Source organism: Pungitius pungitius, chromosome 17 (genome assembly GCF_949316345.1).
Source record: "Pungitius pungitius chromosome 17, fPunPun2.1, whole genome shotgun sequence".
NCBI classification, from domain to species: domain Eukaryota; kingdom Metazoa; phylum Chordata; class Actinopteri; order Perciformes; family Gasterosteidae; genus Pungitius; species Pungitius pungitius.
The window spans coordinates 15,593,042-15,607,377 of record NC_084916.1 but is presented as its reverse complement, the minus strand read 5'-3'; the positions used below and the strand labels follow the sequence as shown (position 1 = coordinate 15,607,377).

General features: G+C 40.4%; 3 protein-coding genes across 4 annotated transcripts; all 3 read left to right on the top strand.

Moving 5' to 3' along the window:
- Positions 1–105: 105 nt before the first annotated feature.
- Positions 106–2,223, top strand: LOC134107075 (uncharacterized). The gene is made up of 6 exons (XM_062558366.1): positions 106–180; positions 690–725; positions 915–979; positions 1,071–1,450; positions 1,602–1,716; positions 2,064–2,223. Exons 2-6 carry the CDS (start codon positions 700–702, stop codon positions 2,087–2,089), a joined length of 612 nt encoding a protein of 203 aa, XP_062414350.1. The 5' UTR covers positions 106–180; positions 690–699; the 3' UTR covers positions 2,090–2,223.
- Positions 2,224–4,210: 1,987 nt separating this feature from the next.
- On the top strand, positions 4,211–6,319 carry LOC134107073 (uncharacterized). 2 transcript variants are annotated; one of them, XM_062558362.1, is made up of 6 exons: positions 4,211–4,343; positions 4,717–4,752; positions 5,016–5,080; positions 5,188–5,567; positions 5,713–5,827; positions 6,146–6,319. In XM_062558362.1, the coding sequence occupies exons 2-6, from the start codon at positions 4,727–4,729 to the stop codon at positions 6,169–6,171; spliced, it is 612 nt and encodes a 203-aa protein (XP_062414346.1). In that variant the 5' UTR covers positions 4,211–4,343; positions 4,717–4,726; the 3' UTR covers positions 6,172–6,319. The 2 variants fall into 2 exon arrangements, with proteins under 2 accessions (XP_062414346.1, XP_062414345.1); XM_062558361.1 differs by lacking the exon at positions 4,717–4,752 and having other exon boundaries at positions 4,264–4,343.
- Positions 6,320–6,489: 170 nt separating this feature from the next.
- Positions 6,490–9,276, top strand: LOC119219476 (uncharacterized). Its single transcript, XM_062558478.1, has 5 exons — positions 6,490–6,922; positions 7,037–7,059; positions 7,840–7,957; positions 8,060–8,233; positions 8,368–9,276. The coding sequence occupies exons 1-5, from the start codon at positions 6,920–6,922 to the stop codon at positions 9,001–9,003; spliced, it is 954 nt and encodes a 317-aa protein (XP_062414462.1). The 5' UTR covers positions 6,490–6,919; the 3' UTR covers positions 9,004–9,276.
- The last annotated feature ends 5,060 nt before the right edge of the window (positions 9,277–14,336 follow it).

Sequence of the window (14,336 nt, the reverse complement as noted above, 5' to 3'; positions counted from 1 at the left end):
ATAAAGGGAAATATACGATTGGAACGACATAGTTCTGGTTAGTAATTTTCCCCGGTACGCTTTTGTGAAGCCGTCATTTGAGGCGCACTTGAACGCAGCACAGGGGTTAAAAGGCGGAGTCGGAACAGCGGATGTTGATTCTTCTTCGAGGCGAAGGACAAAATCCCATCTTCAAGCCAGGTACCCGGACTATTCTTATTTCAAGAAATGTAATCAATGTTTAGTCTTAAAGGATTCTTCTCACCATTTTGATCTATCTATATAATTTCTTTCCGGTCTATTTAAACCACTCCTTAACATGATCGGCCATAAGAGAACAAAATGGTTACTTTATGTTTTCTTGTCTCCAGATGAAAAATAACTGACATCTGTGTGTACTTTTCAGATCGGAAAGGTTTTAGATATAATAATAATAATAAAAACGACCTTAAGCAAAGGGCGGATATTTTCTTGCTGAATCATCTGTTGTGATCACACAAAGCCTTAGAGTTATTCTACTTAACTAACGTAACTTAAACTGAATCCAGAAATACGATTTTAATAATTTAATCTGCGAAATCAAATGGCCGAATAGTTACATTTGTTTGTGTCTTCAAATGAAGAAAAAAAGAACTCCGTATTTTGTTTTTCTTACGTTACGTTCACACCGAACGCGACGCGCCTTCTAACATGAATTATCCGTTTTCTAGGTGAGGAGGAATGGCGACTCTTCCACTAAGCACACAGTAAGTTCTTCTTTTTCAATGGCTCATTTGAATCTATCAGTTATTTCTAATTATTTTCAGTTATTTTCAAATTAAAGCACTCAACTTTGGCATTGTGTTGATCTCACTTGGGGATCCCTCAACTACTGCGCCCTGTAACCAGGACAACCACTATCTCACTTTTTCCTACGCTTTTTTTCTAACTTACAGGAGTGGACCTCACTCGCTTCTTGGTCTTGGGAGCCAGCACGGCAAAGAACAGGCAGGACACAAAGGTAGAACACACACACACACCTTTGATTCACGTGTTGGATCTTACTATGATGAGTATTTTCCAAATCGAAATCCCTTTGGCTTGTGTTGCAGATCCACGCTACCTGAAATCGATGTTGAATTATGTGTTGGACCACAGAGATGAGACGGTCATCTTGAAGAACCCAGCTGGTGCCATTTTGACGATTGGAGACCTCAATGATACCATCTACAGAGATAAAAAGATCGTGGTGAATGGGTGGAACAAATTCTACCTTAAAGATATCGTAAGCATGCAGGTCTTTGGCGTGGTGAAGGGAACTTCGTGCCCAGAGGACCATCTGGTTCTGATGACCTGTGAGGACCAGAAGGTGTACGCCTACGATGGAGAGGTGCTGCATTTGGTGGCTTCAAGCCTGAAGCAGCTTCTTGACGAGGGATTCCAGTATCCAGCAGACAAGTCGTACTACAATGGAGAAGCCTTCCCAGACACGGTGAGACGTTGCAGTTGATGTGCTACAAACAAATGTGTGATTCTGCACCCTGATGGTTGGTCATCTGTGTGTGTGTGTGTGTGTGTGTGTGTGTGTGTGTGTGTGTGTGTGATCATGTTTTAACATTGTCTTTTGTGTGTAACCCGACAAGGACTGGGATGAAGTGAGGAAGGGCGAAGTGGGGAGAAGATTGGATCAAGAGCATCTCAAACTGGTGACCTCAAAAATGTCAAAATTACTGAAGAATCTCCGATCCATCGAAACAGGTATTTTTGTCTGTGCTGCAGAGTAAAGATTAAGATTGTATTTTTTCTGCGTGTATTAATATCTCGCATCAATCCACTCGTACATCACGCATGAACAATGTCTAGAGTAGAGAACAAGGTCTAGAGTAGAATCACAAACCTGTGGCCAGTTATCAGCCTTATAAGTCAACGCCTCCACGTCAGTCGATGTCCCCTCAGCTCCGCCCCTTTTGGTCGGTCGCCGCGGTAACGCGTCACCGCCTGTTTCTCTGATCACTTGTTTCCATCTTTAGTTGATATGTTCATGTCATATTTATTTGCTATTGAGCCATCTAACATGTTTGTTTTCTCTCTTCTCGCATTTCCAGTCTTTTCTCCAGGAGCATGCAAATGATCCCTTTGGTTTGGTGCTTAATATGTAAATGTATAAATACACAAATATCTGAGGATTCTGCAATTTAACTATTGTATGATTGTACATTGTCTTGAATTGTATTTCTTTGCCTTCTTTTACCAATTAAAATATATTCTGAATCTCCCAACGGTTTTATTTATTTTTCTGGTGTCTGAAATGCAAACGGACAAACCACAACGTATGAGGAAGTAGAATTCTGTGAGCAGCTTTATTACACAACAGAACTTCACATGGAAAACATCCAGGAAGCCACAAACAGATAAAAAAATACGTCAACAAGGGTCCAACAAACTCCTTTAAATGGCAGAAGAAGCGTTCATTGGTCGTCTCATCTACATTAAATATAAAAACATGTTTCTCGAGGAAGTCTAAGCCAACATGCTGATTTACAGTCATTAAACACGGTAAAGCAGAACTCAAAGTTCAAACCAGATACTCTGATGGTGTGATAAGTTGCGTTTTATTTTTTTTTATTGTTTTAGTTCTGCAAGTTCTCTGCCGCTGTGGAATGATCCCAGAGACAGAAACGTCCAAGAGTTAAACATAAGGAAGAAGAGAGAATTGTCCAGTTGTCAGCAAACCAGTATGCAGAGGTGGGACAAAGTCATTGTTATGCAAGTCACAAGTAAGTCTCAAGTCGTTGCCCTCGAGTCCCGAGTCAAGTCGAGTCAAAGATGAGGCAAGTCCCAAGTCGAGTCCAAAGTCTTTCCATTTTAGTTTCGAGTCATTTCGAGTCCTCTTATTACAGAAAATGTTTTATTTGAAACTACTCTTTACTCATATCAATGTTGTGTTAATATTCATTGTCTATTGTACACTAAGGTATACGATAATACATTTCCGTTTATGCAATATTAAGAATATTTTCACTGCTTCAAAAGCCCTTCCCTCAAGAAACCGAAGTCATATGCTTTAAAGCAAAGTGGGGACGGGGAACCTGCCTCACAGACCTAGACTACGAAGGGAAGGGAAGGGTAATGGTGGATCGACTGTGACTGTGTTGTAGTACTTTAAAACGGACGTTGACATAATGTTGGCGAGGATTTCCATCGGAGTCTGAATCCGGGTTCAAAAATCCCGATTTCTGTAAGCATGAACGAGCTGTCTCGTTGATACGGTAAAATGCTCGTGAGTTACGGTACATCCGACAAGGTGCTCAGCATTCGTTCAAAACTTACCTTTCTTTGTGCAACTTCAGGTGTCGAACAAAGTTGGACGTTGTGGCAGCTCCGTCTGTAATCTTCGACCCGCATGTTTTGCATATAGCAACTCGTTTTTTGTTGACTACCTCGTCATTTTTATAGCCAAACGAAACTATCTTCGGTATCATTTTTCCAACTGGCGCGTTGTTGCACTTCAATGGTTGTCTTGCAATGTGCCTGTTTAGGTGCTGTCGAATCAGAACCAGGTGGGACTGCAGTGATTGGATGTCGTGCAGGCAGCGCTCTCTGCATACAGGTGGCGCACATTTTTTTGACAGATGCAGATAAACAGAGCGGCGCGGCCGTGTGAAAATGTTTTCCCCTAGTTTTCATGGTAAGTAGCAAGTCTTCTCGAGTCAAAAGGCTCGAGTCCAAGTCAAGTCACGAGTCATCGATGTTAAAGTCCAAGTCGAGTTGCAAGTCTTTGTACGTTTTGTCGAGTCGAGTCTGCAGTCATCAAATTCATGACTCGAGTCTGACTCGAGTACAAGTCACATGACTCGAGTCCACACCTCTGGGAGATACTATAAAATACAAAAAAGTGTCAGTATAAAGAACTTCATGGAAAATACCAGGCGTGAAGACATTGCAATGACAAGACTGAGAGTGGATCACACAGGGCTGAATGGCACATTATTTTTTATGGGGAAAAGGAACAGTGAGAACTGTGGAAACTGTGGGGTTAAAGAAAATGCTGAACATGTAATAATGAACTGTAAATTGAATGAAGTGGAAAGGCAGGTGCTTAAAGATAAGGTTCAGGAGGCAGGGAGGGAGTGGAGCCTGGTAGGGATACTGGGATCAGAAGGAGAAGTAATAAGAAATACAAGGAAGGCTCTAATTACCTTCTTAAAAGACTCAGGGATATGGAGTAGAATTTAAATGACATGACTATACACACTCCAGTACAGTAGGTGGCGGAATGCACCTAAACGTTGGTTGCAGTCCGCCATTAAATAAGAGAAGAAGAAGAAGAAGCGGATGTTGATTCTTCTTTCGGGACGAAGGACAAAATCCCGTTTTCAAGCCAGGTACCCGGACTATTTCATTATATTTCTTGAAATTGTAATCAATGTTTAGTCTTAAAGGATTCTTCTCACCAATTTGATCTATCTATATAATTTCCTTCCGGTCTGTTAAAACCACTCCTTAACATGATCGGCCATAATAGAACAAAACGGTTGCTTTCTGTTTTCTTGTCTCCAGATGAAATGTAACTGACATCTGTGTGTACTTTTCAGATCGGAAAGGTTTTAGATATAATAATAATAAAAACGACCTTAAGCAAAGGGCAAAGGACTTTTTGCATGTCATCAAATGAAGAAAAAAGAACTCCGTATTTTGTTTTTCTTACGTTCACACCGAACTCGACGCGCCTTCTAACATGAATTATTCGTTTTCTAGGTGAGGAGGAATGGCGGCTCTTCCACTAAGCACACATTAAGTTCTTCTTTTTCTATGGCTCATTTTAATCCATCGGTTATTTCTCATTTTTTCCCGTTATTTTCAAATTAAAGCACTCAACTTTGGCATTGTGTTGATCTCACTTGGGGATCCCTCAACTACTGCGCCCTGTAACCAGGACAACCACTATCCCACTTTTTCTTCTTCTATATTCTGTCCATTTTTACTACAAAATGTTCCTCTCAATGTGGTCCAGTAAATACTGTCGTGAGTACCTACGCTTTTTTTCTAACTTACAGGAGTGGACCTCACTCGCTTCTTGGTCTTGGGAGCCAGCACGGCAAAGAACAGACAGGACACAAAGGTAGAACACACACACACACACACACACACACACACCTTTGATTCACACGTTGGATCTTACTATGATGAGTATTTTCCAAATCGAAATCCCTTTGGCTTGTGTTGCAGATCCAGACTACCTGAAATCGATGTTGAATTATGTGTTGGAACACAGAGATGAGACGGTCATCTTGAAGAACCCAGCTGGTGCCATTTTGACGATTGGAGACCTCAATGATACCATCTACAGAGATAAAAAGATTGTGGTGAATGGGTGGAACAAATTCTACCTTCCAGATATCGTAAGCATGAAGGTCTTGGGCGTGGTGAAGGGAACTTCGTGCCCAGAGGACCATCTGGTTCTGATGACCTGTGAGGACCAGAAGGTGTACGCCTATGATGGAGAGGAGCTGCATTTGGTGGCTTCAAGCTGGGAGCAGCTACTTGGCGAGGGATTCCAGTATCCAGCAGACAAGTCGTACTACAAAGGAGAAGCCTTCAAAGACACTGTGAGACGTTATAGTTGATGTGCTACAAACAAATGTGTGATTCTGCACCCTGATGGTTGGTCATCTGTGTGTGTGTGTGTGTGTGTGTGTGTGTGTGTGTGTGTGATCATGTTTTAACATTGTCTTTTGTGTGTAACCCGACAAGGACTGGGATGAAGTGAGGAAGGGCGAAGTGGGGAGAAGATTGGACCAAGAGCATCTCAAACTGGTGACCTCAAAAATGTCAAAATTACTGAAGAATCTCCGATCCATCGAAACAGGTATTTTTGTCTGTGCTGCAGAGTAAAGATTAAGATTGTATTTTTTCTGCGTGTATTAATATCTCGCATCAATCCACTCGTACATCACGCATGAACAATGTCTAGAGTAGAAACACAAACCTATCAGCCTTATAAGTCAACGCCCCCACGTCAGTCGATGTCCCCTCAGCTCCGCCCCTTTTGGTCGGTCGCCGCGGTAACGCGTCACCGCCTGTTTCTCTGATCACTTGTTTCCATCTTTAGTTGATATGTTCATGTCATATTTATTTGCTATTGAGCCATCTAACATGTTTGTTTTCTCTCTTCTCGCATTTCCAGTCTTTTCTCCAGGAGCATGCAAATGATCCCTTTGGTTTGGTGCTTAATATGTAAATGTATAAATACACAAATATCTGAGGATTCTGCAATTTAACTGTTGTATGATTGTACATTGTCTTGAATTGTATTTTTTTGCCTTCTTTTACCAATTAAAATATATTCTGAATCTCCCAACGGTTTTATTTATTTTTCTGGTGTCTGAAATGCAAACGGACAAACCACAACGTATGAGGAAGTAGAATTCTGTGAGCAGCTTTATTACACAACAGAACTTCAAATGGAAAACATCCAGAAAGCCACAAACAGATAAAAAAATACGTCAACAAGGGTCCAACAAACTCCTTTAAATGGCAGAAGAAGCGTTCATTGGTCGTCTCATCTACATTAAATATAAAAACATGTTTCTCGAGGAAGTCTAAGCCAACATGCTGATTTACAGTCATTAAACACGGTAAAGCAGAACTCAAAGTTCAAACCAGATACTCTGATGGTGTGATAAGTTGCTACGAGACCAGCGTTTAATTATTTATTTATTTTTAGTTCTGCAAGTTCTCTGGCGCTGTGGAATGATCCCATGGACAGAAACGTCCAAGAGTTAAACGTAAGGAAGAAGAGAGAATCGTCCAGTTTTCAGCGAACCAGTAAGGACGTCATTCCAATGCATTCCAGGCGCATTAAACCCTCCTCGATCTCTTTACATGATGGAAGGAAACTTAAGGAGTGGCAGCCGAGCTGCACTTCTTGCTTTCTGTTTCATTTTCAAAGGACTCAGCCATGGTGAGTAGCTGCTCTGAAGGGCTTACCCATGTAGATATTTAAAATCCATATGATTGAACTGCTCTGTTCTCGCTGAGATGTGTAACTGTTGTATTGTGTTGTGTGGTATTCCAGGCTTCTCGAGTGCAAAGAGAAAGGTGAGTATCCTGATTCATGAAGTCATGTGATCATGTGAAACCAAACAGTTTCTGCTTAGTTGGAGTAAAAAAAAAAAAGGGAAATCTTATGTAAGCAATAACCGTATTTTCGCGACTAAGGCGCATAGAATAGAAGATACTGCAGTAAAACGTTTGACTGGGGCTGCGTTATGCATCCACTAGATCGGGCTGTGCTAAATCAAACGTTATTAAGCGTTCTGAAAACTCTTCACTCCCATGGTAACGTTGTTCAAACGTTAATGTGGATATTAACAATATCTCTGAACTTCCAACTTTCGTTCTTGATTAATGAAAACATTCTTGGCAAATGCTTCCGTGCACCGAGAGGCAGCGCTGGGACAGCTCGATCCCGACATCCAACTACGAGCTTTTTAACTACAGCAGCTTTGATACACGCTGTTGGAGCTGGAAACACCGCGGCTGCTGGCACCAGACTTTCCCTCCAATGGATCCTCGCTAACCAGTATGGATCAACCAATTGATCCAGTCGTTTTTTGAGGGAAAAAAAGATTTTAAGTGCACCTTATAGTCGCAAAAATACGGAAATTAGTTTTGGAATTTAATTGGGTAATTTGAGATTGTTGGAAAATCTGTTGCTAACCAAATTGAAAATGTTTAGTTTTCTTTTAAATTAGATGTTGATTTAAAAAATGATGTGTGGGTACCAACTTTTTTTTAAATGAACAGTTTTTCAAGTACATCCTCATTGTTGGATTCTGCTTTTTAATCTTCTAAACCCTTAAATATTTATCTTTTTAGACAAGAGGACTTTCTGGAAACTCAGGATCCTTTCAGAACGAATGCTTTTAAGCTCATCTCTAAAATGATTGAGCTGATTAACGAAGCTCCTGGTGACACCACACATTTACTGGATGAGGTATATTGAATGACTCCTTTTGAAATGCTCTGCTTTATTCACATACATATTGTGTGTCAAGATACAAAATTACACCTCTTTGAATGTACTTGGACTCTACAGATGCTTCACAGCATTTTCTTTGTGGGGAAAGTCAACGAGCCGACGTTTTCTCCAGAAAGCATCCTGATGGATAAAGACTTGTTAAGGAGGTTGAGGGATTTGTTCCCTCGGGCCTTTGAACTCTTCTCCTCTCACCTACCCAGACGGAGTCCATTTTCATGTGTGCTGGACATGGTACGATCACTGTTTTTCAAAAGAATGATTCTTATTTTTAAAGATGCATAGTATATGTTACGGTACTATAATGAATGTACATTGTTGCATTTCACAAATAAAGCATGACTCAGTAAATTTGTGACTGCTTGTAGATTGTCCACCTGAATGGACCATCAAATGAAGAAGAAATACTCAGTGGCCTGCGGAACCTCATCATTGGGCTGGACCTCGGTGACTCAAGGGAGCTGATCTCCTCCACCATCTGTGTCTCGTACATCACAGATCCAGACAAGTTCTACGGAGTCTCCATCGCCGCTCCAACTGCTGCTACTTCCGGAAAGTTCAATCCTCGGCGCTGCGTCATCTCTGCGTCCTGTCTCTACTACTGGGACGAGTGTGTAGCTGGTGCAGTGCTGACCTACTATCCAGACAATAAAATGAAACCAGATTATGATGGAACCATCCAGCTTCCACAGGGGGTCAGGTGCCAGGCGTTTAGCCTCAAAGAGAACAGAGAGACTCCTGCGTGCAAGTCGTGTAGGAATTTGTTTGGTTTGAGAAGTAACTCTGAGGATGTGTCGGTCTACGGCAACTGTGCCGAGGCTGAAAGTTTGAGCAACTTGTTCAGAAATGAACCTGAAATCAAAGAGCGAGCACGACCAACATCTGCCAAGTACTCAGATGAGAAGAGGGACACATGTAGAAAGAACATAAGTAAATATCTCAAGAATTGCCTGAAGGACAAAAAATTTACCTGGAAGGAGGGTGATTTTTACATCCCCTCTTAGAATGGGGATACGGAGGTATACCCTATTGATAGTGTAGGCAATTCCTGTGCTTCTTTATTATGATGATTACTTTTATGGTGAAAGTTATCTCCCTGTAATTATCTACAGTTACCGGGGAGCAGGTGGTTTAAACGCTTGTTGTTAAGGAACCAGCTACTTATTAATGATAAAAATATGATTCATGGCTGCCAGCTGTCTGAATGCAAAGCAGGCAGAAGATATAAAGAGTTGATGCATTGATCATGTCAGTCACAATAAAATCATAAAGATTGATGATTTGTTTTGGTTTCATTTACTGCAACTTCATCAGAAGAAGTGATTCTTTGCCATTGAACGCAGCATGTAGCCGGTGACAGCTGCCTTTTGGGGACCGTTAAGATCAGCAGAAGAACATATTCAGCTTTACGGATGCTGTGTACACAGTTACATACGTTACTTCACATTAAAAGCATAACAGCAGATTTCCGGTTTTCTGTTCTTAGCCATTTAAAATCTGGTTAATTTAGTTGACAGGAATGGTTTGGTTTGAGTAAACTCTTATTTCTTTGCTTTTGTGAGCAAGTATAAACATAAAAATCTGTCTTCAAATAGTATGAACCAGTGTGCTTTAATATATCGAGACAACGATCTGTCTTTTAGTCAGAGTATGAATTCAGAATGTGTTTCTTTATCCTGCTGCGTAGCTTCTAGAAGCTTCCTGACTGGGAAACGGCTCCTAAAAGCTCACTTCCTGTCTGACTGAGTGCTGTTGATTTCAGGCCACAGACATCCTATAATATGTCATAGAGTTAATCCAAAGGCTACAAATACAGTAAAAACAGTTCAAGGAACAACACTGTTACCAAAATGGATCATTGGAGTCAGTGGTGAGCTGGATAAGAACATTCTGTATCTATTCTGCATTTAAAATCAGAGACACGCTTTCAGTATCTGATACAAATACAAACAAATCAAACTGTTTATACGCCTCCTTTATGATGAACTAAGTAAACTAGTGAGGAGTTTTAACGTGGGATTCCATCATCACGTGTATTGCTTTGTGGTCTTAGAGGCACAGACGCACCACCAGATGGCAGCACCAACCTTTCTCATCGATGAAACCATGGGGCGCCGTTTGGAAAATGTTGCACGTTCTAAAATCTACAAAAAAGCAGTTTTCGTACATTTAGCATCATCATATGAATAAAAAAAATATTCATATGTCAAGAATTACAAAATTATGTAAATACATGCAACAACATTTCCAACATGTACAATGTTTATGAATATCAGTCACATCTACATCACAGCTAAATGACATGTAATGTAACATCTTACTAAACCTAGTCACGCAAAAGTGAATGAGGTGAATCAATTCCCTACGAAACCTCCTCTAGTAAACCAATGCAAGTACAGTGAAAAACGGATCCAAAGACTCGGACAAAGACGCAGTCTGGAAATGAACAAATCATTGCTGTTTCCCTGATTGAGCCTCTGCAACAGTCCCGATGCGAGGCCACGAGGAAAAACAAGCATTTTCTCTTTGAGGACTCGTTACTCCCGAGTCTGAAAATGAACGAGTGGTTCACGAAGGTCACACCACTAGTGTCCTGGTGTTCTCTATAGTTTTCTTTTTCTTCCGACAAGTGCTTCATGTAATTCAGGACGCTAAAATGATTATAATAAGTGATTATAATGTCACTTATTATCTTCATCGGTGATTGGCTAAAATGCTTCTTAGACCCGCCCACAGATATCTTAATTTACAAATATTACTGGGTATATTCCATGTTTCACAGTTTACTCAGGTACTCAATCATATATATAATTTCACTTTAGATGAAAATGAAAAAGCTTGCTTTTACTTAACAGTGAAGAACTTTGTTAAAATGTAGCAAGACCAGCTGACGTTGTGACATCAAGTCAGCTGCTGTTCTAATTGCACATGACAGCTGTTCCCCTTTTCTTTACCCGTAAGTTTAGACTCTCGAGTCCATTTTCCCAATAATGCACGTCCGTTCTCGCAGTAAGCGCCCCTGTGTATCCGATCACTCTGTAGTTAATACGTTAATAAGTCATATTTATTTGGTTTGGGGCCATCTAACGCGTTTCCCTTCTATTTCAAATATATATAATAATATATATTTAACTCTTCCATCAGCAGCGCCGGCGCTCCACAGACGCACATCAGGCACTGCGCGTAGGGCACCAAGTGCCTGGGGGGGCATCAAAAAATCTGGGATGTGAAAAATGATCACAGTAGGCTACTAGTATAAATAACAAATAAATAATGTCTAAAGCATGTTGATATGCAAAAGGAATACAAAAGTAATAGGCCTAGACCAAATTAGTCGAGAAAAAGGGGAACCTCCTGTGCGCCCGAAGTTACTGTTACCGTTACCGTTTTTGTTATTTGTTTTTTATGTTATCATTTACGTTTTTGTTATCATTGATGTTACCGTTAGCAATAAGACTAGCAATCATTCCATAGGTTGCTAGCTAGCTAGCAATGGTATTTCTGATTATGCTTAAATTGGGCCTGCTATTTCTTTTAGCCATCAGAGATATAGTCAGGTAACGTTAGTCTTTTAGCCTACTTTGCTTTGCACTTCATGACGCTTTTTTTGCGTTTGTTATCAATTATGTTCTCACAATCTTATTGTGTAGTGAAAAAGTAGCCTAGCTACAAGTGACACTTTCACAACGTAATGAAATGATGAGTGGGAAACTGCTCTTGGTAAGGTTATCTTTGGAAAAACCCTTCGACTGAACGTGATGTGATTGGGGAACGTTTAAGTGGTCGGGCTGTCATCAGCATCAATGGGGACGAGGCTCAGAAACTGTCATATGACCTGATAGCTGATTTTGAAGCTAGGAAATGCAGGCGTGTGCCTCTGTAGGGCCTTTGACAACTGATGGTAGTGAAAATGTTTGTAATATAGTTCTATCGGATAGCAGAATGGTCTCTTTTATAGAGATGGTAAAGTAAATTCTACTGTGCAGTTTGTACTTATGTATGGTTATTTGCACTTTAAAATTTGCACTTTATTATTATTATTATTATTTGTACTTATGTATATTATTTAGTGAAGAAATGTGCACATTATTACTTACACCGTTATATACTTAAATACTTTATGCGTTTACAATGTTCAGTTCCAAATCTGTGTTTTTAGTAATTGTGGTGGTATTTGGTATTTATAATTTTATCGTATATATAATTTAATTTATTTCTTTTAATGTTTGTTTATGTAAATTATTTATGTTTAGAAGTTATTTGGGGATAAAAGAGAACCTAACTAAGACATTCTGAATGGTTACAATCTGGTAACCATTGGTTGGTTGATTCGTTGGTTGGGGGGGGGGGCACCACCAAGCATTTGTGCTTAGGGCACCCAAATGTCATTTTAGTACATTTTTGAGTGTTTTATTTATTACACGATACCGTGGCAGATGGAAGTGTACACACAGCAACAACAAAGTATAAGTAGTGTGTACGGTCTACACAAGTGACAGAACATAATGGAGAGTGATTTACGGGCTAAATAAGTGTATTTAAATGGCTGGAACGTCGAAGGCTTTGACATCTTCCGTATTAAAGGGAAATATACCATTGATTGGAACAACAAAAAGTCATTTTCCCCGTTAGGTTTTTGTAAAACCGTCATTTGATGCGCACTTGAACGCAGCACAGGGGTTTAAGGGCGGAGTCGGAACAGCGGATGTTGATTCTTCTTTCGGGACGAAGGACAAAATCCCGTTTTCAAGCCAGGTACCCGGACTATTTCATTATATTTCTTGAAATTGTAATCAATGTTTAGTCTTAAAGGATTCTTCTCACCAATTTGATCTATCTATATAATGTCCTTCCGGTCTGTTAAAACCACTCCTTAACATGATCGGACATAAGAGAACAAAACGGTTGCTTTCTGTTTTCTTGTCTCCAGATGAAATGTAACTGACATCTGTGTGTACTTTTCAGATCGGAAAGGTTTTAGATATAAGACTAAAAACGACTTTAAGCAAAGGGCGGATATTTTCTTGCTGAATCATCTGTTTCTGAATCCAGAAATAATACGATTTTAATAATATAATCTGTACTTTTTGCATGTCATCAAATGAAGAAAAAAGAACTCCGTCTTTTGTTTTTCTTACGTTACGTTCACACCGAACTGACATTTAAGATGAATTATTCGTTTTCTAGGTGAGGAGGAATGGCGTCTATTCCACAGTAAGTTCTTCTTTTTCTATGGCTCATTTTAATCCATTGGTTATTTCTCATTCTTTTCAGTTATTTTCAAATTAAAGCACTCAACTTTGGCATTGTGTTGATCTCACTTGGGGATCCCTCAACTACTGCGCCCTGTAACCAGGACAACCACTATCCCACTTTTTCTTCTATATTCTGTCCATTTTTACTACAAAATGTTCTTCTCAATGTGGTCCAGTAAATACTGTCGTGAGTACCTACGCTTTTTTTCTAACTTACAGGAGTGGACCTCACTCGCTTCTTGGTCTTGGGAGCCAGCACGGCAAAGAACAGACAGGACACAAAGGTAGACCACACACACACACACACACACACACACCTTTGATTCACACGTTGGATCTTACTATGATGAGTATTTTCCAAATCAAATCAAAATCCCTTTGGCTTGTGTTGCAGATCCAGACTACCTGAAATCGATGTTGAATTATGTGTTGGACCACAGAGATGAGACGGTCATCTTGAAGAACCCAGCTGGTGCCATTTTGACGATTGGAGACCTCGATGAAACCATCTACAGAGGGAAGGAGGACGTGCTGAATGGGTGGAACAAATTCTACCTTCCAGATATCGTAAGCATGCAGGTCTTTGGTGTGGTGAAGGGAACTTCGTGCCCAGAGGACCATCTGGTTCTGATGACCTGTGAGGACCAGAAGGTGTACGCCTACGATGGAGAGGAGCTGCATTTGGTGGCTTCAAGCCTGAAGCAGCTACTTGACGAGGGATTCCAGTATCCAGCAGACAAGTCGTACTACAATGGAGAAGCCTTCCCAGACACGGTGAGACGTTGCAGTTGATGTGCTACAAACAAATGTGTGATTCTGCACCCTGATGGTTGGTCACTTGTGCGTGTGATCATGTTTTAACATTGTCTTTTGTGTGTAACCCGACAAGGACTGGGATGAAGTGCGGAAGGGCGAAGTTGGGAAAAGATTGGACGAAGAGCATCTCAAACTGGTGACAGCAAATAAGTCAGAATTCCTGAAGAATCTCCGATCCATCAAAACAGGTATTTTTGTCTGTGCTGCAGAGTAAAGATTAAGATTGTAGTTGTTCTGTTCTGCGTGTATTAATATCTCGCATCAAT

Bases quoted from the DNA above. Each gene is read 5' to 3' on its own strand.
- LOC134107075 (XM_062558366.1), top strand. From the start codon at position 700: ATGGCGACTCTTCCACTAAGCACACA. The intron at 980-1,070 runs GTAGAACACACA...CTTGTGTTGCAG, and splicing joins AGAACAGGCAGGACACAAAG to ATCCACGCTACCTGAAATCG. The intron at 1,451-1,601 runs GTGAGACGTTGC...TAACCCGACAAG, and splicing joins GAGAAGCCTTCCCAGACACG to GACTGGGATGAAGTGAGGAA.
- LOC134107073 (XM_062558361.1), top strand. From the start codon at position 4,294: ATGTTGATTCTTCTTTCGGGACGAAGGACAAAATCCCGTTTTCAAGCC. The intron at 4,344-5,015 runs GTACCCGGACTA...TCTAACTTACAG, and splicing joins AAATCCCGTTTTCAAGCCAG to GAGTGGACCTCACTCGCTTC. The intron at 5,568-5,712 runs GTGAGACGTTAT...TAACCCGACAAG, and splicing joins GAGAAGCCTTCAAAGACACT to GACTGGGATGAAGTGAGGAA.
- LOC119219476 (XM_062558478.1), top strand. The intron at 7,958-8,059 runs GTATATTGAATG...TGGACTCTACAG, and splicing joins CCACACATTTACTGGATGAG to ATGCTTCACAGCATTTTCTT. The intron at 8,234-8,367 runs GTACGATCACTG...GACTGCTTGTAG, and splicing joins TTTCATGTGTGCTGGACATG to ATTGTCCACCTGAATGGACC.